At 46.3% G+C, this 21,710-nt stretch overlaps 1 protein-coding gene across 1 annotated transcript in view; it reads right to left on the bottom strand.

The window, feature by feature from the left end:
- SPPL3 (signal peptide peptidase like 3) overlaps window positions 1-21,710 on the bottom strand; it is a 238,318-nt gene that overhangs the window by 34,423 nt on the left and 182,185 nt on the right. The window contains exons 7-8 of the mRNA XM_030218725.1: window positions 21,091-21,197; window positions 8,813-8,976 (exon numbers count right to left, since the gene is read on the bottom strand). Coding sequence (XP_030074585.1) covers window positions 8,813-8,976; window positions 21,091-21,197 — 271 coding nt within the window. The remainder of the gene's footprint in view (window positions 1-8,812; window positions 8,977-21,090; window positions 21,198-21,710) is intronic.

The raw sequence follows: 21,710 nt of genomic DNA, 5'->3' as shown, positions 1-21,710 counted from the left end.
CGAATTCTTTCCTATTATAGACCTAAGGGCCCTGAAAGGTTCATGATGGTTGCCCTATGCACCTTACTTCCAATGATTCAGGCTCAAGATTGGCTAAGCTCTTCGGACTTAGTCTGCTTATACCCACATTTGGATACATCCTCATTACAGGATGTATCTGAGTGATAGTATCTGAGGATCTGAAGGCGATGAAACAGTGTGACAAGGCGGTGGCCGTAGCTAGAAGGTTACTAGGCTGTGTAGAGAGAGGTGTGACCAGCAGAAGAAAAGAGGTGTTGATGCCCCTGTACAAGTCGTTGGTGAGGCCCCACCTGGAGTATTGTGTTCAGTTTTGGAGGCCGTATCTTGCTAAGGATGTAAAAAGAATTGAAGCGGTGCAAAGAAAAGCTACGAGGATGGTATGGGATTTGCGTTACAAGACGTATGAGGAGAGACTTGCGGACCTGAACATGTATACCCTGGAGGAAAGGAGGAACAGGGGTGATATGATACAGACATTCAAATATTTGAAAGGTATTAATCCGCAAACGAACCTTTTCCGGAGATGGGAAGGCAGTAGAACGAGAGGGCATGAAATGAGATTGAAGGGGGGCAGATTCAAGAAGAATGTCAGGAAGTATTTTTTCACAGAGAGGGTGGTGGATGCTTGGAATGCCCTCCCGCGGGAGGTGGTGGAGATGAAATCGGTAACGGAATTCAAACATGCGTGGGATAAACATAAAGGAATCCTGTGCAGAAGAAAGGAATCCTCAGGAGCTTAGCCTAGAATGGGTGGCAGAGCTGGTGGTTGGGAGGCGGAGCTAGTGTGGGCAGACTTATACGGTCTGTGCCGGGGCTGGTGGTTGGGCGGCGGGGATAGTGCTGGGCAGACTTATACGGTCTGTGCCAGAGCCGGTGGTGGGTGGCAGGGATAGTGCTGGGCAGACTTATACGGTCTGTGCCACAGCTGGTGGTTGGGAGGCGGGGACAGTGCTGGGCAGACTTATACGGTCTGTGCCAGAGCCGGTGGTGGGTGGCAGGGATAGTGCTGGGCAGACTTATACGGTCTGTGCCAGAGCTGGTGGTTGGGAGGCGGGGATAGGGCTGGCCAGACTTATACGGTCTGTGCCAGAGCTGGTGGTTGGGAGGCGGGGATAGGGCTGGCCAGACTTATACGGTCTGTGCCAGAGCTGGTGGTTGGGAGGCGGGGATAGGGCTGGCCAGACTTATACGGTCTGTGCCAGAGCTGGTGGTTGGGAGGCGGGGATAGGGCTGGCCAGACTTATACGGTCTGTGCACTGAAGAGGACAGTACAAATAAAAAAAAGTAGCACATATGAATTTATCTTCTTGGGCAGACTGGATGGACCGTGCAGGTCTTTTTCTGCCGTCATCTACTATGTTACTATGTATCTAAGATTTCAAGTAGGGAAGCACCACTAGACTGGATGGACCGTACAGGTCTTTATCTGCCGTCATTTACTATGTTATGTTACTGGTATCGTGTTCCACGTTTTGGCCTCGTGTCCACTCCCAGAGTATTTACACAATGCCTTGCAGTAGTCTAGAACCATCACAGATTGCCGGGAGGTGGGTACCTTCTCTCATCGCCAGTTTCAACACAGAGAAGGCATTCGATTGGGTGCTTTGGCCTTTCCTGTTTGTGGTAATGCGGAAGTATGGAATGGAGGGTTTCTTTTTTTTTTTTTTAACTTTGAATTTTTATTGAAGTAACATCTCAAACATAACGAGCCATTGGCTCAAGCACATGACAATGCAACAATTTAATTTTTATTTTAACATTATGCTTATAACCCTTTTATCCCCCCTATTCTCCCCACCTTCCCCCCCCCCCCCCCCCCCACTAACCCCTCAACAACTGATTCCCCCAACAGCCCAAACCCCCCTAAACCCCCTCAGTATCTGTTAGATGAATCTATTCAGGTGCCTCTGGATTATATCTCCCCTTACGCTTACCAGTCAATTTTTCCAACTCTATAATGGTTTTAAATTTCCCAGTCCAATTACATACAGTTGGCCCAGCGGACTTTTTCCAATGCATTGCAATAGTGGTTTTTGCGGCGGCTAACCCCATTCTCTTGAATCTCTGTTGCCATCTCTTTCCCCTCTGGTTCCCCCACCACAGAAGGCACCATTTAGGATCGCATGGAAAAGTACCTTCTAGAACTTTAGACAACCTATCCGTTATATCTTTCCAATAAGTTTGAATCAAACTGCACCCCCACCAAATATGAAAAAAAGTTCCCGTCTCCCTTCCACATCTCCAACAGCTATCAGAAGCCTCAGGGAACATTCTTTTAATTCTATCAGGTGTATAATACCATCTGCTCAGCACTTTATACGCATTTTCTTTAATAAGCACACAAATCGAGGCTTTCTTGACTTCCAAGCATACCCTCTTCCATTCTGCCTCCGAAACATCCTGATTCAAGTCCTTTTCCCAATCCTCCAGGAATGGAGGGTTTCTTTGTGGATGTGGACCAGGTCCTCTGCTCTGACCCACAGGCATGTATGTGGGTCAATGGAGTGCGTTCCAGGCAGTTTTGCATCCGTAGAGGCACCCGGCAGGGTTGCCCGTTGTCCCCCCTTCTGTTTGTGTTGTCGTTAGATCCCCTTATTCGTGAGGTACCCCAACATCTGGAAGGCATTCCAATAGCTAATTCCAAGCTTGCTCTTTTGGCCTTCACAGATGATCTGTTGGTCCATCTTACTGAGCCTTTATGATCCTTGCCCGCATTGTTAGAGGTGTTTCAGGAACTTGGCGACTTTGCTGGATTCAAACTCAACTACTCCAAGTCCCTAGCATTAAGATCTACGGAGGAGTCGCAAAAACAGTAAGGGGTCTAACTTCCCACTTCAATGGGCAAGAGACTCTTTCCCTTATTTGAGTATACAACTTTCTATGCAGACTTATAAATTATACTATTTAAAAGTCTCCCGTTTGTTGGAGGCAACGGCTGGGCGGTTGAAGGCATGGCTGAATTCAGCTGTTCCACATGCTTGAGTATCCAAAACAGCTTTATATCATGCAACTCCTGCCTCTTTGTATTCTTAAGATCTAAAACTGCTTTACAAACTGTTGGGGCGCTTTTGATGGGGAGGTATGAAATCCAAACTTCAATTGCCACACATCCTAGGTTATTGGAAGGAAGGAAGGAAGGAGGTCAGGCTCTGTGGCCTTTAGTTCCTCTGGCTTTTCGTAATAGTTTGTTGTTGAGTCCACTCAGGTGCTCTGGAAAGATATGACTAGGTTTTGGGGAGTCAACCCACATACATCTGACCTGCTGCCAATTCATGGTAACTTTATGTTTACACCCGGTAATTAGACTAGCACCTTTCGGACTTGGGAACGTATGGGCATTACATGATTGGAGCATGTTTTGACTGATAGGGGCTCTTTGCTGACTTTGGGGACATTGGGTATTGGTAGAGAGATCAATACCCAATGCACAGGTAGCTCCTTGTGACTCTGGGCAAGTCACTTAACCCTCCATTGCCCCATGTAAGCCGCATTGAACCTGCCATGAGTGGGAAAGCGCGGGGTACAAATGTAACAAAAAAAAAAAAAATAATAATAATACTTATGCATATAACCAAATATCCCATTATGCTGGCTCTCTGTGTGCTGAAGGTATGGGGTCTCGGCATAGTCATCATTTGCAACAATTTTTTGCGTTGGTGAAGGGAAAGAGGCTTTTGGTCTCAGGCCTTTATAAAGCACTTGCTACCCTTCCCCCCCCCCCCCCCCCCCAGGACAAGGAGCTTATTAGACTATGTTGGGCACGGGATCTGGATAGACCCAACCTCTCTTTGGATTTCAACACCCTGACCTCCCGGATCCCCACTTTGGTATTCTCGCAGATCTTCACTGACAGCTAGTTTCGAAAACTGCAGAGGGCATACCTTACCAAAGTTCAAATTTTTTAAATGGGGAGAGTGCTGACACGCCTTTGTGTACAAAATGTTAGCGCAACCAGGGCTCGCTCTTTCACTCTCTTTGGGATTGTTTTTTTAGTACAGGTGTTTTGGACTACTGTTTTTTTTACACTACTTAGAAACTTTATTAGGCTCACGCATTCCATTCACCCCTCTTGGAGCTCTTTTCGATAAACACGAACTCTTTGCATTGCAGGGTAGAGACGCTCAGCAATTGATTCACAAAGCCTGTATATTAGGCAAGCCTGTATATTAGGCTGTATATTGAGCCACCGGAAAAGTGATTCACCTTCAGATTATTGGATTGGCATAATAATTTTCATGGTCTTATGTTATTCGAGGGTTGGGGAGCACGTTTTGTCTCCCAGATGTCGAAAGCGTTTCCTCTCCATTTGGGGGCCTTATATACACGAGGGTGCAGCTTAGTGGTTAACTCCCTTTGAGTTAAAGTACAGTCTCGTCGTAAATAGATAGTCTGTTCTCCTACACACAGTTTTTTAAATTTATTTATTTATGCAATTTTAACTTTACACAAGCACTAATCTTGTTAGAGACAATACAAGATACATAAGTGAGTAGTATATTTAACAAATATAATCTCTTAATGAGAAATTAAGGCATTCATATTAGCTCACTTTGTGTCTTCCTTAGACCACAATAATGGGGGTGAGAGAAACAGAAAATTCAGGGGAATACATTAAGAAATAATATAGAAGAATAGGCTTTATGCCCCTTAAAAACCACCAATTACATATTTCTGCTGTAGTGATACTATGACGACTATCCTTTTCAGATCTATGAACTCTCTTAACTGATTCGGTACAAAGAAAACATACTTAACACCCAGATATTTTATAATACATTTACATGGGTATGCGAGCAAAAACGTTGCACCGAAAGACCTCGCCTCTTCTCTCATTTCAAGAAATTTCTTTCTTCTTTCTTGTGTTACTTTTGTAACATCAGGGAAGATACATAGTTTTTGACCACAAAATTTATGGTGAATATTTTTAAAGAATAACTTTAAAACTGCATTATAGTCTTGTTCAAAAACAAATGAAATTAGAAGAGTAGCTCTATTTGTTACCTCAGTCAATGAGTCTTCCAAGATTAATGAGATGTCTTTCAATTCCTCAGGTTTTTCTTGTTCCACAACTTCCAGGGTGTCCTCTTGGCTTTTTTTTTGTAGGAAGAAAATAAAATCTTATTTATTGGAGGTATATGTTGAGAGGAATATTTCAAATTCTCTACCAGGAATTTTTTTAAATAAATCCAAGGGTGACATTCCTGTCGGTTTTGGGAAATTCAGGATCCTCATGTTCAAACGCCTATTATAATTTTCAATTTGCTCAATTTTTTGGCAAATATTCATGTTATCTTTCATCAACACTGATAGGTTATCTTTAATCTTTACAGTCTCATCTTGGGAACTCTTTACTTGATCTTTAAAATCTTGTTCCAGCTTTTCCACCGACTTAGAGAGTTGGCCTACTATAGAAACCAAGTTTTTTGTTTCTTGAGTTGATTCAAATATCAAGGCTTGCATTTTTTCCATAGCCTGCCAAAGGGTATCAAGCGTTATCACCTTGGGAGGGCCAGACAAACTATCCCCTCTCGAGTTCATACCAACTGCCGATTTTCGCTGCGAGGGAGAACCCCCTCTGCTGACCTCAATTTCCCCGCCTTCCGGGTCTTGCAAATCAACTTTCTCCTCTCGTAGAACGGCAAGACAAGGTGGGTTTCCAGCTTCCAGAGGAGACAAAGAGATCTCATGTCCCAACGACGCTGGGCTCCCTGCCCCAGCATCTAGCGGGTCTTCAACTCCGATTTCTCCTGGTGGACGCCGGACTGCAAATCCGTCGAGTGTTCGCTGCCTCGGAGAAGATGTACGAGTTGGGGAGGGTAAGGCTCTAACAATCCCCTTTCTCTTAGTATGAGGCATTTTTTTTTTTTTTAGGAAAAAAAGAGTTAGCTAGGGTAAACTCTCAGACCGACTTGCTGTGCTCGGCGTGATGGCGCCAGCTTGAATCCCACCCCCGATCAAAGGGATCCTACACACAGTTTTTATAATTTGAAAGAGTTTGGGTATGGGGGATGGGTTGGTTGGGGTAGAGGGAGGACGGGGTACATTATGTCAGTAGCAGAAGTGATGATTAGATGGGGGATTTTAGCTGCTCCCAGCTTGATGACTGTGTTAATCAGTTTCATTGCATGTTTTGTATCGATTACTGATACTCTGCATCTCTTTATTGTTTGGACTGTTTATTATGGGGGTTAGAGGATAGTTACCATGATTATATAGTGGGATAGGGTGGGACACTTGTAAATATTTGATGACGGATTATTTTTCCTTTTTCTTTTCTGCTGTATGTTCCTCATATCTATCTCTGTATACACATTTGATTGGATGTACTTTTTTAAATATGGTCAATAAAAATGTTGAACATTAAAAATAATCATAGGTTGCTCTGGCTATGTGATTTCTGCACTTCTTTTGCTTGGTTAATAACCGGTAGACCTCTGGTGGCAGAGTATCGATGAACTCTGTCACACTGTGCACTAAGTTCTGCAAGTGCATGCTCATGTAGAGCTGTTAAGAATGTGTGGAACATGAACACAGCATTCTGGAAAACCTTCCTCCCTAAAGATTCCAAAATCCAAGCATCCTTCTTGGGTGGGTGGGGGGGGGGGGGGGGGGGGAGGTGGAGTGGTGAGGAAGCTGTTTCTCAAATCGGTGGCCCTTTTGGACTCTATGTATAGAGTTGGCCTTCTTATGAATGGGCTACACAGAGAGGGGAGTCTCCCAATGTTTCATCTGCATAGCAAGAAAGATGTCATGTCCTTGGGAAGGGCTTCAATGTCAAGGATGTCCAGTATCTCATCCCTGGGTTCATCCTCGACATTCAAGTTAGATGGGATGGACTCGGCCATCTCCCGCAAAAAGGTAGTGAAGAAAGTTATTCAGGTCAAGACTTTCTCCTTTTATGAGATGGAGAAGAATCTGAATGGATATCAAGGGAACCCTACTGCGATAAATCTTCTGGCTCCTATGAGCAGTCAGAAATGGACTCAGGATAATACCCTTCTTGAGACGCTTGAGTCTGTGCCTGCCTCAGACCACTGGAAGCACATCCAGACTCTGGAGAGGAGTGCCAAGGAACATGCTACCACTTAGTCCACAAGGAAGACACTCACCATCCCTTCAAGGGGCAGAAATCATCACAGTATCAACCTACACCAACTCAGAAGCCCTTTGAGGCAACGGTATTGAGGATCAGTCAACAATCTCCAGTATGGGCTGGAGCAGCCTCAAAGTCGATGCCTCAACATTGCATCGAGACAGGATGCAATCCAGCTCTTCCTGCAATATAACCCAAAACCATTCATCCAGGGCAGACATCAACAAAAGCTCAGGCTGGGAAAAGCCTGAGATGATGGCCCTAATCGGAAGCCTGAACCTGGCTTGGCGGAGGCTGGTGCATCAGTGCTGATTCCAATAAGGGAAGCGGCTCCTCACTGCATCAGTACTTCTCAGGTACTGGTAATATGCCTTGAAGAGAACCGATGCAGATGCCTCTTCGCTTCTGCTCAACATTGGTGTCAACAAAGACATCGAATCCCTACATGTCCTCGGCATGGGACCCAAAGACACTTGGTCCTGATGGGCACTACTGACACTCTACAGCAAGGCAGGGGGGTGACCTCCTTGGCATTGATACGATCTTAGTATCCAATGCAGCTCCAGGAGCCATGGAAGACTATGCTTCCGATACCAAAAATCAATGGACCGGACTTCTCAGCATCAAAAATGCTTATGCGCTGTTCTTCTGAACTTTTAAATGGACCTCTTTTTTTTTTTTTTTAATCTGTGAACAGAGTTTGCAAAGAGAATCATAATAATCTGGTCCCAGACACAGCAAGCACCAGTTGTGTGGGATATGGCTTTGTCACATCTGAAACAATTTTAAAAACCACTGGGAGTTTTTTGTGACATGGTCGGAAAAACAGCTGCAGCAAAATTAAACAGCTCAACGATGGCAGAAAAAAGGAGAAAGAGAAGTCTACCTGACAAACTGATCAGACCTATAAGGGCTAAGTGAGCTGTGGAAAAATAAGGAACTTATTAAATGCTGAAAAAACTAGGTACACTAAAGGAAAGGGGAGAGAAAAAAAAAGATCTTACGCCACTTACAAACAAAAGTAAACAGCAGCAAAAAACCATGAGGAAGGTCACCAGAATCAGAAGGCTGTCTGAGGAGGAAACCGAAGCAGCGTCCTCACAGCTTTGTGGAAAAAGAATTGCCGTGGTCCCATGTAATGTCACAGTTGGGAAGGTCCATGCATGTGTGGTAAACTGTTTCCCAAAGCTTCTACTGATAGAATACTGGGGAGCATGTACAAGCAGGGGTCCGTCAGATGACGTCATCCATATGTGTGCTCTGTGTGTTCTGCGTGTCCTTGGAAAAATAATTATACTAGCCAATTAAGGGTTGGTAAGCCTGCAATACATAAGAACATAAGCGTTGCCATACTTGGAATAAAGTCCATCAAGCCAAGTATCCTGTTTCTAACAGTGGTCAATCCAGGTCACAAGTATCTGGCAAGATCTTAGCGCTGGAATTGTTCCTTTACGGTGAACAAAAAATACCAGCTCTTTGTTTTGTTCTGTTTTATTGATTTATTGTTGGTTATAACATGATTAAAATTTGATAAAGAAATGTATTTAAAAAAAAAAAAAAAAGTATTTCCAAGAGATTATAAATTTGAGTTTCTTTTATTCCCCAAACTCCCGTCAAACATACTTCTTTCCTCTGCTGGTGGCAATGAAAGCTGTGATACTATGGTCTGGTTAGACAACTAAAAGTTGCATATCCTACCTTGGAAACACAAGTTTGCCAGGAAGAGAAAGACGAGGAACATCTCGCCCAACATTTGGTCCCAGGTGGAGTTTCCTGGATAAAACATCCAGGGGGTTATCAGCCGGCTGTGTGGCTACTTTCACCATTACATTGCTATTAAAGATGTAAGCAGAGAAAAACACCTGGAAAAAAAGGAGAAATATTGAGTGGCAACTAAGCATTTACAGTACACCAAACATCTATTTCTTTCTCAGTATTTTTATACTGTCTTCCAGAATTGACCACAGTCACAGAGCAAAGAACTTTTGGTCTGACCCAGTATGGTATGTATCTTATGTTCTTGTCAAGGCACTGAAAGGATAAATGCCACTTTCAATCCACAAGCATACTATTATCCCTTACTAGTAACCATAGTCATAAGAACATAAGAGTAGCCATACTGGGTCAGACCAATGGTCCATCTAACTCAGTATCCTGTTTTCCAAACAGTGGCCAAGCCAGGTCACAAGTACCTGTCAGAAACTCATTAGCAGCAACATTCCATGCTACTAAACCTGGGGCAAGCAGTTGCTTCCCCATGTCTGTCTCAATAGCAGACTATGGGCTTTTCCTCCAGGAATTTGTCCAAACCTTTTTTAAACCCAGATACACTAACCGCTGTTACTACATCCTCCGGCAGAGTTCCAGAGCTTAACTATTTGTTGAGTGAAAAAATATTTCCTCCTATTTCTTTTAAATGTATTTCCATGTATTGTAAAATTTTCCCATAGTCTTGCCACTGATTAGGAAACTTAGGGGCCCTTTCACTAAGGCACAATAGGCCTAACACAGGCCTACTGCATGCTAAAAGGGCACTACCTTGGGACGTGCTGAGGCATCCCACAGTAGTTTCCCCCTCAGCATGTGCTAATCCCACTCTGGAAAATTTTTTTTGTTTTTCATTCCCATGGGCAGACAGTAGGAATGCCTGAGCTAATTGGGTAGCGTGGGCACATTACTGTGTGCTACCCAATAAGCACAGGAATAGCACAGGAGCCCTTACCACTTCCTAACAGGTGGTAGTAAGGATTCCCGTTGTAATGGCCACATGCTAAGAGGGAAATTAGCATGTGGCTGTTACTAAAAAATTATGGTGATCTGGCCATTTTACTGCTGTACTAAAAATGGCCGCAGCAAACAGAAAACCCATGTGCTAACACTAGCGCAGGACACTTTTTAGTGCAGCTTGGTAAAAGGACCCCTTAGTGAAGTCCAATCTTCAGCAGGAACATTCTCAGTAGCTGCAGTTAAAGCCTTGGAATACCTTGAAATGCAAGATCCAAATGGAACAGAACCTTCTGAAAATTCACAAATTTAACACACATTTTAAAAATGTGACTTTTACTGAACTAGTTTAGTATTTCTGGTGTTCAGTGGGATTGCATAAGAGAACTGATGTGCATGAACTACAAAGAATGATGACTGTATCCCACTCAATGTTTAGACAGGTGGGATATATATAAATTAATGAATAAATAAAGCGAATGATACATACCTGTAAGCAGGTGTTCTCAGAGGACAGCAGGCTGATTGTTCTCACGACTGGGTGACCGCGGCAGCCCCCTCCAACCGGAAGAAAAGTCTTGTGGGAGGTCCCGCACGCAGGGCATGCCCACTGCGCATGTGCGGCCGTCTTCCCGCCCGTGTGCGACCGCTCCCGCTCAGTTAAATGACAAGCAAAGGAATAAGAAAGACACAACTCCAAAGGGGAGGAGGGAGGGATGGTGAGAACAATCAGCCTGCTGTCCTCGGAGAACACCTGCTACAGGTATGTATCATTCGCTTTCTCTGAGGACAAGCAGGCTGCTTGTTCTCACGACTGGGGTATCCCTAGATCACAGGCTCACTCAAAACAACAAACAGGGTCAATTGGGCCTCGCAACGGCGAGGACATAACAAAAATTGACCTACGAAGAACAACTAACTGGGAGTGGAGTCTGAACAGAATAAAACCGGGTCCAGGAGGGTGGAGTTGAATTTAAACCCCGAACAGACTCTGCAGCACCGACTGCCCAAACCGACTGTTGCGTCGGGTATCCTGCTGGAGGCAGTAATGAGATGTGAAAGTGTGGACTGATGACCACGTCACAGCCTTGCAAATCTCTTCAATAGTGGCTGACTTCAAGTGGGCCATTGACGCCGCCATGGCTCTAACACTATGAGCCGTGACATGGCCATCAAGAGTCAGCCCAGCCTGGGCGTAAGTGAAGGAAATGCAATCTGCTAGCCAATTGGAGATGGTGCATTTCCCGACAGCGACCCCCTTCCTATTGGGGTCGAAAGAAACAAACAATTGGGTGGACTGTGTGTGGGGCTGTGTCCGCTCCAGATAGAAGGCCAATGCTCTCTTGCAGTCCAATGTGTGCAACTGACGTTCAGCAGGGCGAGTATGAGGACGGGGAAAGAATGTAGGCAAGACAATTGACTGGTTCAGATGAAACTCCGACACCACCTTTGGCAGGAACTTAGGGTGAGTACGGAGGACTACTCTGTTATGATGAAATTTAGTATAAGGAGCATGAGTTACCAGGGCTTGAAGCTCACTGACTCTACGAGCTGAAGTAACTGCCACCAAGAAAATGACCTTCCAAGTCAAGTACTTCAGATGGCAGGAATTCAGTGGCTCAAAAGGAGGTTTCATCAGCTGGGTGAGGACGACGTTGAGATCCCATGACACAGCAGGAGGTTTGACAGGGGGCTTTGACAAAAGCAAACCTCTCATTAATCGAATGACTAAAGGCTGTCCAGAGATGGGCTTACTCTCCACACGATGATGGTAAGCACTAATTGCACTAAGGTGGTTCCTTACTGAGTTGGTCTTGAGACCAGACTCCGATAAGTGCAGAAGGTATTCAAGCAGGGTCTGGGACAAGAACGAGGTTCTAGGGCCTTGCTGTCACACCAGACGACAAACCTCCTCCACTTGAAAAAGTAATTCTTCTTAGTGGAATCTTTTCTGGAAGCAAGACAGATGCGGGAGACACCCTCAGGCAGACCCAAGGCAGCGAAGTCTACGCCCTCAACATCCAGGCCGTGAGAGCCAGAGACTGAAGGTTGGGGTGCAGAAGCGCTCCCTTGTTCTGCGAGATGAGAGTTGGAAAACACTCCAATCACCACGGTTCTTCAGAGGACAACTCCAGAAGAAGGGGGAACCAGATCTGACGGTGCCAAAAGGGCGCGATCAGGATCATGGCGCCACCGTCTTGCTTGAGTTTCAGTAAGGTCTTCCCCACCAAAGGTATGGGAGGATACGCATACAGGAGGCCCTCCCCCCAATGTAGGAGAAACGTATCTGACGCTAGTCTGCCGTGAGCCTGCAGTCTGGAACAGAATTGAGGCAGCTTGTGGTTGGTCTGTGAGGCGAAAAGCTCCACCGAGGGGGTGCCCCACTCTTGGAAGATCTTGCGTATCACCTTGGAATGGAGGGACCACTCGTGCGGTTGCATGAGTCTGCTCAGCCTGTCGGCCAGACTGTTTACGCCTGCCAGGTACGTGGCTTGGAGAAGCATGCCGTGCTGGCCTGCCCAGTGCCACATCCCAACGGCTTCCTGACACAGAGGGCGAGATCCGGTGCCCCCCTGCTTGTTGATGTAGTACATTGCAACCTGATTGTCTGTCCGGATTTGGATAATTTGGAAGGACAGCTGATCTCTGAAAGCCTTCAGCGCATTCCAGACCGTTCGGAGCTCCAGGAGATTGATCTGAAGACCCGTTTCCTGGAGGGACCACACCCCTTGGGAGTGGAGCCCATCGATATGGGCCCCCCACCCCAGGAGAGATGCATCCGTCAGCACTTTTTGCGGCTGAGGAATTTGAAACAGGCATCCCAAGGTCAAATTTGGCCAAATCGTCCACCAGCACAGCGAATTGCGACAGCTGGTGGGCAGGCGGATGGCATCTTCTAGATTCCCTGTGGCCTGACACCACTGGGAAGCTAGAGTCCATTCAGCTGATCTCATGTGAAGACAAGCCATGGGAGTCACATGGACTGTAGAGGGCATATGCCCAGGAGTCTCAACATCTGCCGAGCTGTGATCTGCTGGGACGTTCTGGCCCGGGAGGCAAGGGACAGGAGGTTCTGCGCCCTTGTCTCGGGAAGATAGGCATGAGCCGTCTGTGAATTCAGCAGAGCTCCTATGAATTTGAGAGACTGGACTGGCTGGAGATGGGACTTCAGGTAATATATCACAAACTCCAGTAGCTCCAGAAGTTGAATAGTGCACTGCATGGACCGAAGAGCTCCAGCCTCTGAGGTGCTCTTCACCAGCCAATCATCGAGATAAGGGAACACATGCACCCCCAGTTTGCGAAGGTACGCCACAACCACCGCCAGGCACTTCGTGAATACCCGTGGTGCAGAGGCGAGCCCAAAGGGCAGCACACAATACTGGAAGTGCCGCATTCCCAGACGGAATCGTAGATACTGTCTGTGAGCTGGCAGTATTGGGATGCGAGTATAAGCATCCTTTAAATCCAGGGAGCATAGCCAGTCGCTTTTCTGAATCATGGGAAGAAGGGTGCCAAGGGAAAGCATCCTGAACTTTTCTCGGACGAGATATCTGTTCAGGGCCCTTTAGTCTAGGATGGGACGCATCCCCCGTTTTCTTTTCCATAAGGAAGTACCTGGAATAGAATCCCTGCCTCTCCTGCCTGGGTGGCACGGGCTCGACCGCATTGGCGCTGAGAAGAGCGGAGAGTTCCTCTGCAAGTACCTGCCTGTGGTGGGTGCTGAAGGACTGAGCTCCCGGTGGGCAATTTGGCGGAGTGGAGATCAAATTCAGGGTGTACCCGCACCGCACTATTTGGAGAACCCACTGGTTGGAGGTTATGAGAGGCCACCTTTGGTGAAAAAATGTTAACCTCCCCCCCCCCCCCCCGACTGGTAAGCCGTCCGGCACGGGCACGTTTATGGCAGTATGCTCCCATGGATCCAGTCAAAAGCCCATCCCCTGCTTTTGCTGTGGAGCTGCAGGGGCCTGCTTGGTTGCACACTGTTGACGGGAACGAGCGTGCTGGGGCTGGCCCTGTGCCTGAGAAGGCCTTCAGGCCGGCTGGTTGTACCTACTCTTGTTGTAGGCATAGGGTGCAGACCGCAGGGCCCGGGAAAAACGTCCACCTGTGGAGGTGGATGCTCAAGGTGCCCGGTGGGAGAGATTGTCGAGAGCCGTTTCCCGCTGATGGAGCTGCTCAACCAGCTGCTCGACCTTCTCACCGAAAATGTTATCCCCCTGGCAAGGGACATCCGTCAGCCGCTGCTGAGTCTGGTTGTCCAGGTCAGAGGCACGCAGCCATGAGAGCCTGCGCATCACTATACCCTGTGCAGCGGCTCTGGATGCAACATCACAAGTGTCAAATACCCCTGGACAGGAATTTGCAACACGCCTTCAGCTGCCTGACCACCTCCTGAAAGGGCCTGGACTGCTCCGGTGGGAGCTTGTCAACCAGGTCCGCCAGTTGCCGCACATTGTTCCGCATGTGGATGCTCGTGTAGAGCTGGTATGATTGGATCTTGGTCACGAGCATGGAAGAATGATAGGCCTTCCTCCCAAATGAGTCCAGAGTTCGAGACTCCCGCCCCAGGGGCGCCGAGGCGGTATCCCGCGAACTCTTGGCTCTCTTGAGAGCAGAGTCCACGCCCGCTGAGTCATGTGGCAACTGAGGCCACATCAACTCCGGGTCTGTGTGGACCCTATACTGGGACTCTGCTTTCTTGGGGATGGTGGGATTAGATAGGGGCTTCAGCCAGTTACGAAGCAGCGTCTCCTTCAGGACATTGTGCAACGGTACCGTGGAAGACTCTCTAGGTGGTGATGGATAGTCGAGGACCTCGAGCATCTCAGCCCTCGGCTCATCCACAGTGATCACTGGGAAGGGAATGCTCACAGACATGTCCCGGACAAAAGAGGCAAAGGAGAGGCTCTCTGGAGGCGAGAGCTTCCTCTACGGTGAAAGCGTGGGGTCGGAGGGGAGACCAGCAGACTCCTCGGAGGAGAAATATCTGGGATCCTCCTTCTCCCCCCACGAGGCCTCCTCCTCGGTGTCGGACATGAGTTCTCTGATCTCAGTTCGCAACCGGGCCCGTCTCGACCCCGAGGAACCACGTCCTCAGCGATGGTGCCGAGAGGTGGACACCCGGGTCAGCGGGGACGAAGCTCCCTCCATCAACGTCGAGTCCACCTGAGTGGCGGTCGAAGGCCGCATCACAGGGCCAGAGCCAGCCGGCGCTTCCAACAACGGTGCCGAGGGCGCAAGCACCCCCGGTGCCGATAGAGCCTGGCGCAACAGCCCCTCCAGGATACCTGGGAGGATGGCTCGGAGACACTCATCCAGGGCCGCTGTCGGGAGAGGCTGGGGAGCCAGTGTAGTCATCGATACTCGAAGCTGTCCGGGTCCAGGAGACGGTACCGGGGTGCCCGACGACCTGTGCATCAACACCTCTTCAATGGAAGGGGAGCGCTCCTCCCAGCGTTGGCGCTTTTTAGGGGCTGAGTCTCTCGATGCCCCTGAGCTTCCAGTCTCATGCTCCGGGGGCAACCGATGACGGTGCTTCTTGGCCAGTTTCTTCCGATGCCCGTCATCGGCGCTCCGAGGCACGGACGAGGAGGAGGTGGAGTCTCCGCGTCTCCTCGGGGTCTGGTCTGACAGGGTTCGGTCCAGATGGCCCTGGGCAGTGGGACCAGCCAAGACGGGTGGAGGCCCACTCGGCTGATCTCCGCTCCCATCGCTGGCAATGCAAACTAACTTCATTCTTCTCAGATAAGAGAAGTGCCTTCTTCACTGAATGCTAACTTGGAGTGGTCAACGGGACTGGTTCCTGTCAGGATTGCTGGACATACTTAGATTAATATTAAACCAGCTTCTGACTTCTGTTAACTCCCACCCTCCCTCAGGAATAATTAAGGATGGCAAATGGACCAAATGTTGCCCAGCTGCCTGTCACAATTAACGTACCTTTTGTCCTATCTGGGAGCAGGGCTTGAGAACAAAGGAAGCCAGACAGTCTCCAGAACTAAGAACTTCAAAGGTACAACCTGTGAAAATGGTCACCTTCCTGACTTCAGAAAGCTGAAATCAAAGGCTGGGAGGTTATTTGAGATATATAAAGCAGAGCACAGGGCTCTGCTCTCACTTCTTCTCTGTCTTTCTCTCTGCACCAGAGCCCCAGCTCTGGCCCCCCCTTTCTTCCCCAACTCTACCCCAAAGCTTTTTCTCCCAGAGCACATGGCTCTGCTTTCTTAGACACTTCTCTCTCTTTCTCTTTATCTGCACCCCCCCCCCCCCATTCTTATCTTTCTCTCATTGATTCCCATCTAAACACACACAGAGATTGTACTATTTCCCTGTACTAAGTGCTGTGAGCCTACATATGTACATACAATATACTTTCTATATATAGATCCAAACCTGTGTGGATTGTGTATTCTTTGGGAACCCACTGCCTCTGTGAACTGGACCCAACTGCCTCTATGAAACCACTGCCTCTGTGAACTGGACCCGGGAACATCCCTAGACAACGACTGCTGACAGTTCCGTCTTCACTTATCGTCTTGTTCAATTCAACGAGAATTGGCCTTGCTTACTTTAGATCTTTATGGTAAGGCCTGACATTTGCATCAGATACATGATTGACTTCAAAATAAATATTATACTCCCTTAGAGCATGAAAAAGCATTTTTACATTCCTTTTCACAAAGATGTGCCCTGAGGATTAGGCACAGCAATTTCATAAGGGGCCAATGGTGTAAACCTAATCAGATTAATTGCTTTGTGACATGCTGTCTACCTCTTAGGGGGAATGCAGTGTTTCCAGTGGAAATTACTAGTAGGGTGTTTCAGTTATGGGCACAGGGTGGTGTCTCATATTCAACACGTTTTAGATTCTATAGCTATTATAAAACCCCTCTCTCATTTGTGAGTTGACCCTGGAACTAATTCTATGGAGCAGTTGCGATATTTACAAGTGAAGAATTATGTTCAATCTTTGGATGCTCAATGGTTAACAGAACATGCAGTGGAACAAACTGAGGAAGCTCATTTACTTGCTAAAAAAGAGAAGACCGATTTTTCCTTCTATCATAAGAAGGTACATGCTAAACAGACCCCTCCTTCTCTGGATAACAGCGCAGAAATGGACTCAAGATTAGGGGGTAGAAGTTACCTCTGTTACACTAAAAGGTTTAATTTTGAAAACCCCCATTAAAGTGGTTAATGCTAATCTTAACTTTATAAATTTGTTTTTTGAGCTTATATAGCACCTGACAGAGTGGTAAAAATTGGTATTGCTACTACTGACACTTGTATTGAATGTGGTACTCGTGGAGCTACATTGGGCCATTTATTTTGGGCCTGTGAATCTATTCAAAGCTTTTGGGAGAGTGTGCACTGTTATACCATCAGAAGTTTTTGCTAAAAGCTTCCATTTCACCCTCAACTTTTTTATTTCATCACTGCTCAGTTATTCGCTGTTCTACTACTGCATCAGAAATGCAATTTCTTTACCACTTGTTCATTTTGGTTAGGAAATGTATACTTCAGGGGCGAAATCACATTTCCCCATCATCGACACAATGGCTGAATTTGGTTTATTGCTTTGATGGTTCTTGAAAGATACAGAGTGGGATACAGAAATCCTGGACGTGAACATCATATAAGAAAATCTGAGAACTTGTTTGGAGTCAAATGCACCATAGGATATGCAGCTGGTTTCTCAATTATTAATTCCTCTGGTCTCCTGTGTAGTTTCTTGGGCTGGCTCCAGTGTAAGAACACTGCTGAGGCTAGCCTTTTTTGTTTTGCATTTTGGGGTGGGGTGAGGGGTGTTTGGGGTATGAGATTTGGGGGGGGAGGGGGGGGGGAATCTACTAGGATGAAAACTAAACCAACAATTTAAGAAACTGTAATTTTACATTTGACAGCATGTGTATATTACTATTATTGTGTACTGTGTATATTAACTTCTTATTGCTGTCATACTTGCTCATTCAATAAACATTACTTAAAAATATTTTATGAAGTAGTTGATTTGTAAACCGTTATTAATGTGATGCCAATGTAAACTTTGCAATAAGGGGGAGGGAGGGGTTTGAGATGGGGAGGGGATGGAAACGCAGTTATAGTCTGTCATATGGGCCATAAGAACCAAGGTCTTACGGCAACAGATAGTACCATATGGACACTGTGCTGAGAAATCGGGGGGGGGGAGAGGGAAAGTGAGGGATGGCTAATATAAAGAAAAACTTTAATTTTGTTGACTATATTTCAGTTAAATGTTTTGTCTTTTCAATAAAAATGATTTAATATAAACAGGCAAATAGAATAAATATGAAAAGGATCATGAAGAATTAGGTACAATTAGATAAGGTGGTTATTGGGGGGAGGGTTGTGGGGAGGGGCGGGAATAACTTCAGCAAGGGGGGGGCGGTTGGCTGGGGGGTTGTTGTGGGGTCATGTATTAATGTAATTTTGTATATGCTCAGTATAAATGTTGAACCCTGTTGGAGCAATTTGCTGATTCTATTGTTGGAAAGGCTGTGTCTAAGACCAATGTGATTAAAACAATTGCTTAACTAGAGACTTAAATCTGTCTGCAATGTTATGCTTCCCTCTAATTATGATTTTACATTTAAAGCCCACCTAGCTAGGTGACAAAACACCTCTCCTGACCCATCTGAGACCCACCCGGAGATCAAGCCTTTGAAAATAAGGATCATCAGTTTTTCTCTCCTAAACAACCTCCCCACTGAGGCATTATCCCCTTCTGAGGAGGAAATCTCCCTTTGTCTGTTGAATCGACTATCTCCTCCCTCCTCTTTTTCCAGTCAGCAGAATCCTCTGGAATCACACACATTGCCAAAGCCAACCCGTGGTAGGAAGGGCTTAAAACGGAATCTGAAGGTGCTGCTAAAGGAGGTCATCTAGTACTTTGCTTATGTATTTTTGGAAAGTGGTAATAAAAAGGGCTGAGATCGCTCAAAATAGGAACTCTGACCAGGTCTTGCTCCATGCACACTACAGGGGCTACAGCTCAATCTGGGGAACCTCTCCAGCTTAATCTTTGGTTTGGTGGCAAACCTCCACAGATCGCACCCACCATTTGGTGCCTGCTTGCCTACCTGCTCACAAGTCAGGCTAAATCCACCAACTGACATGCTGAACTGCTATAACTTAGCTGCAGCATATCACGTCCCTTTATTTCCAGACATTCTAGAAGCAACTGGAAGAACGCAGATTGCACTCCCCTAGCTGGTGTCTGCTTGCCTGCCTGCCTGGTCTCAGGCCAGGCCAGACGCAAAGTCTAACATGCTAAATTGCCATGACTTACCCATAGCTTGTCATCTCCTTTTATTTCTGGACATCCTGGATGCAACTGGAAGAAGATTCCCTGCTTGCCTGCCTGTTCCCAGGCAAGGCCAAATTCATTAGAAGACACGCTGAACTGACATGATTTACCTACAGAGTGTTACCTTCCTTTTCCCCAAGACATACTGGAAAAAAATCAAGGAAAAGAGGAGCAATGTGATCACTTCAGACTCCCTGACCAAATCCCAATATGACAGTAGCATAACAGAGCAGGAGGCAAACTAAAGAGACTGCACTGAAGGCTATTTTTTCCCTCCTCCTTCCTTCTCCAGACTGGCACTCAAGAAATTATCTCTGACCTCCTCCCAAAAGCAGGATAGAAGGACAGTAGGCACTGCACACAGCTACAACTCCTATAGGGACTGGGGAGAGAACAGGAGTACCCAATACCACCAGGTTTAGCACACCTGGGCTCTGTGGACCATCCTCGATCAATCCTAACCCTTTAATCTGTTCCCAAAGGAGGAAGAAAATCCACTCCCAAGGGTTGTTGCTTGAGCATCACCTGGATGCTGTCTGTGCTCCACCAGGAATCTGAGCCTACAGCCTTCCCAGGAGTGGCCTCTTCAGCCTACTCCAACTGTTGCAGCAGGCCACATATGTCTGCACTATCTGCTGGAGTCAGAAATACTGAAACGCAGAAAGCAGCACCAGCCCTCTATAGGAGGGGAGTGAAGTCAGCTCTGAGCTGTTTTTCTGACTCCATCTGTTAGCAGGGGGACATAAATCACTCATCTGGACTGATCTGTCATGGATGCGAGAGAAACACATTATCAGCTAACTTTGATCAAGCAAAACTGTTCCGAGGCTGGCAATAAGGCAAGCAAGTTACTGGTCTGAAACCTGAGAGATTATTATTGAGGATTGAAGATATGAGATCAGTCAGAGGACTTCCTGATAGAAAATGAAGACATACAAGCTAAATATACACAGTTTTACCGAGACCCACACTGCTTATGAAGCACTTGCTTCCTTTTGCCATTGCAGGGCAGCATATGCTCAAAATATGTCAACTTAAGACCAGGATATGGATCAGTATTTAGATGAGGTAGAGTTTTTTTTTTTTTTTTTTTTGGGGGGGGGGGGGGGGGGTTTACCCTACCTGGCAAGAGGGGGGGGGGGAGGAATAAGTAGATTTATTTCTAGTGTTAAAGTGGAGTAGGCAAGTCAGTCAATCTTATTAAAAAAAAAAGGGGGGGGGGGGACCTGCTGCAATCAACACTGAATAATTGGTGAAAATATAAAATCCAAAACAAGAAAAAAATGCCCAACTAGGGGGACAAAATGGAAAACAGAGAAAAAAAGACAAATTTGTAATGTCTTACAAATAACAACATTCAATTAAAATGCTCCTAAGATTATAGACAAAACTAAAATTGTGTAGCAGTTGATCTGTTTCTGCATGCTCAGAAGCCTTTTCTATATATGATACAAGCCAAGTGTATATGCAAATTGGCATGTTTTAGGTTAGTTTTATTGGTTTGGAAGTTTCTTTCTGCACCTCTGAACTTCCAGGTCAATCTACTACTAATAATCATTTCTATAGCGCTACTAGACATACACAGCGCTGTACACATTATATGCAGGTACTTTCTCTGTCCCTACTGGGCTCACAATCTAAGTTTTTGTACCTAGGGCAATGGACGGTTAAGTGACTTGCCCAAGATCACAAGGAACTGCAGTGGGAATCAAACCCAGGTTGCCAGGATCAAAGCCCACTGCATTAACCATTAGGCCACTCCTCCATTCAGTCAGAACCCTTCTTTTTATGTCCTTTAGCCCAGCCATTACAATGACAGCAACCAAGCTAGAGACACAAAAGTACAGCTCCCAGATGAGTTGGCAAAGTGGTTGTAAATAATTAAAAGCAAATGAAAAAAAATTAAAACGTAACTTACCCAAAAGACATCATAAATTAGCAGCCCAGAGAGTAGTAAGCAGGAAACTTTCAGGCTTGGCAAACGGACAAAAGCGATCATGGCTACACAAAGGCCCATAGCAAGGGCTGAAAAACAATGATAAGCAGCCGATATTGATGGCAGTCCGTACAGAGTCATCACATATGGCACTTTTTCCTTCACCCCCAAAACAACATCACTTTCATTAAATCGCATTTCATACCTTTCCTCCATTAAGCTACAGTTATTTTACAATCCCTCTCCCCTGGACCACAATCATCCCACCATGATACAAGACAAAGCATCTCTCCCTACCAGAACAAAGCACCAAACACCTCTCCCCAACACACCCACTGAAACTAATTTATGTCTCTCATGTCAATGAAAAAGGTGAGTGCCCCCCCCCCCCCCAGCCAAGGAACGTCTGATGGATCTTTTGTTGTGATTCAACTAACATTTACTTGCTCTAAATATAGAAAGACACAAGGTAATTGGTTAAGACAGAACTCAAACTACCATTAGAAGGAACTTCAGATTCATACGCTGCACTACTCTATTGTAATGAAATTTTGTGTAAGGTGGATCAGCTACTAGAGCCAGGAGCTCACTAACCCTGCATG

Source organism: Microcaecilia unicolor, chromosome 11 (assembly GCF_901765095.1).
Source record: "Microcaecilia unicolor chromosome 11, aMicUni1.1, whole genome shotgun sequence".
NCBI classification, from domain to species: Eukaryota; Metazoa; Chordata; class Amphibia; order Gymnophiona; family Siphonopidae; genus Microcaecilia; species Microcaecilia unicolor.
The sequence above is the reverse complement of the archived record's forward strand: the minus strand, read 5'-3'. Positions and strand labels throughout refer to the sequence as shown.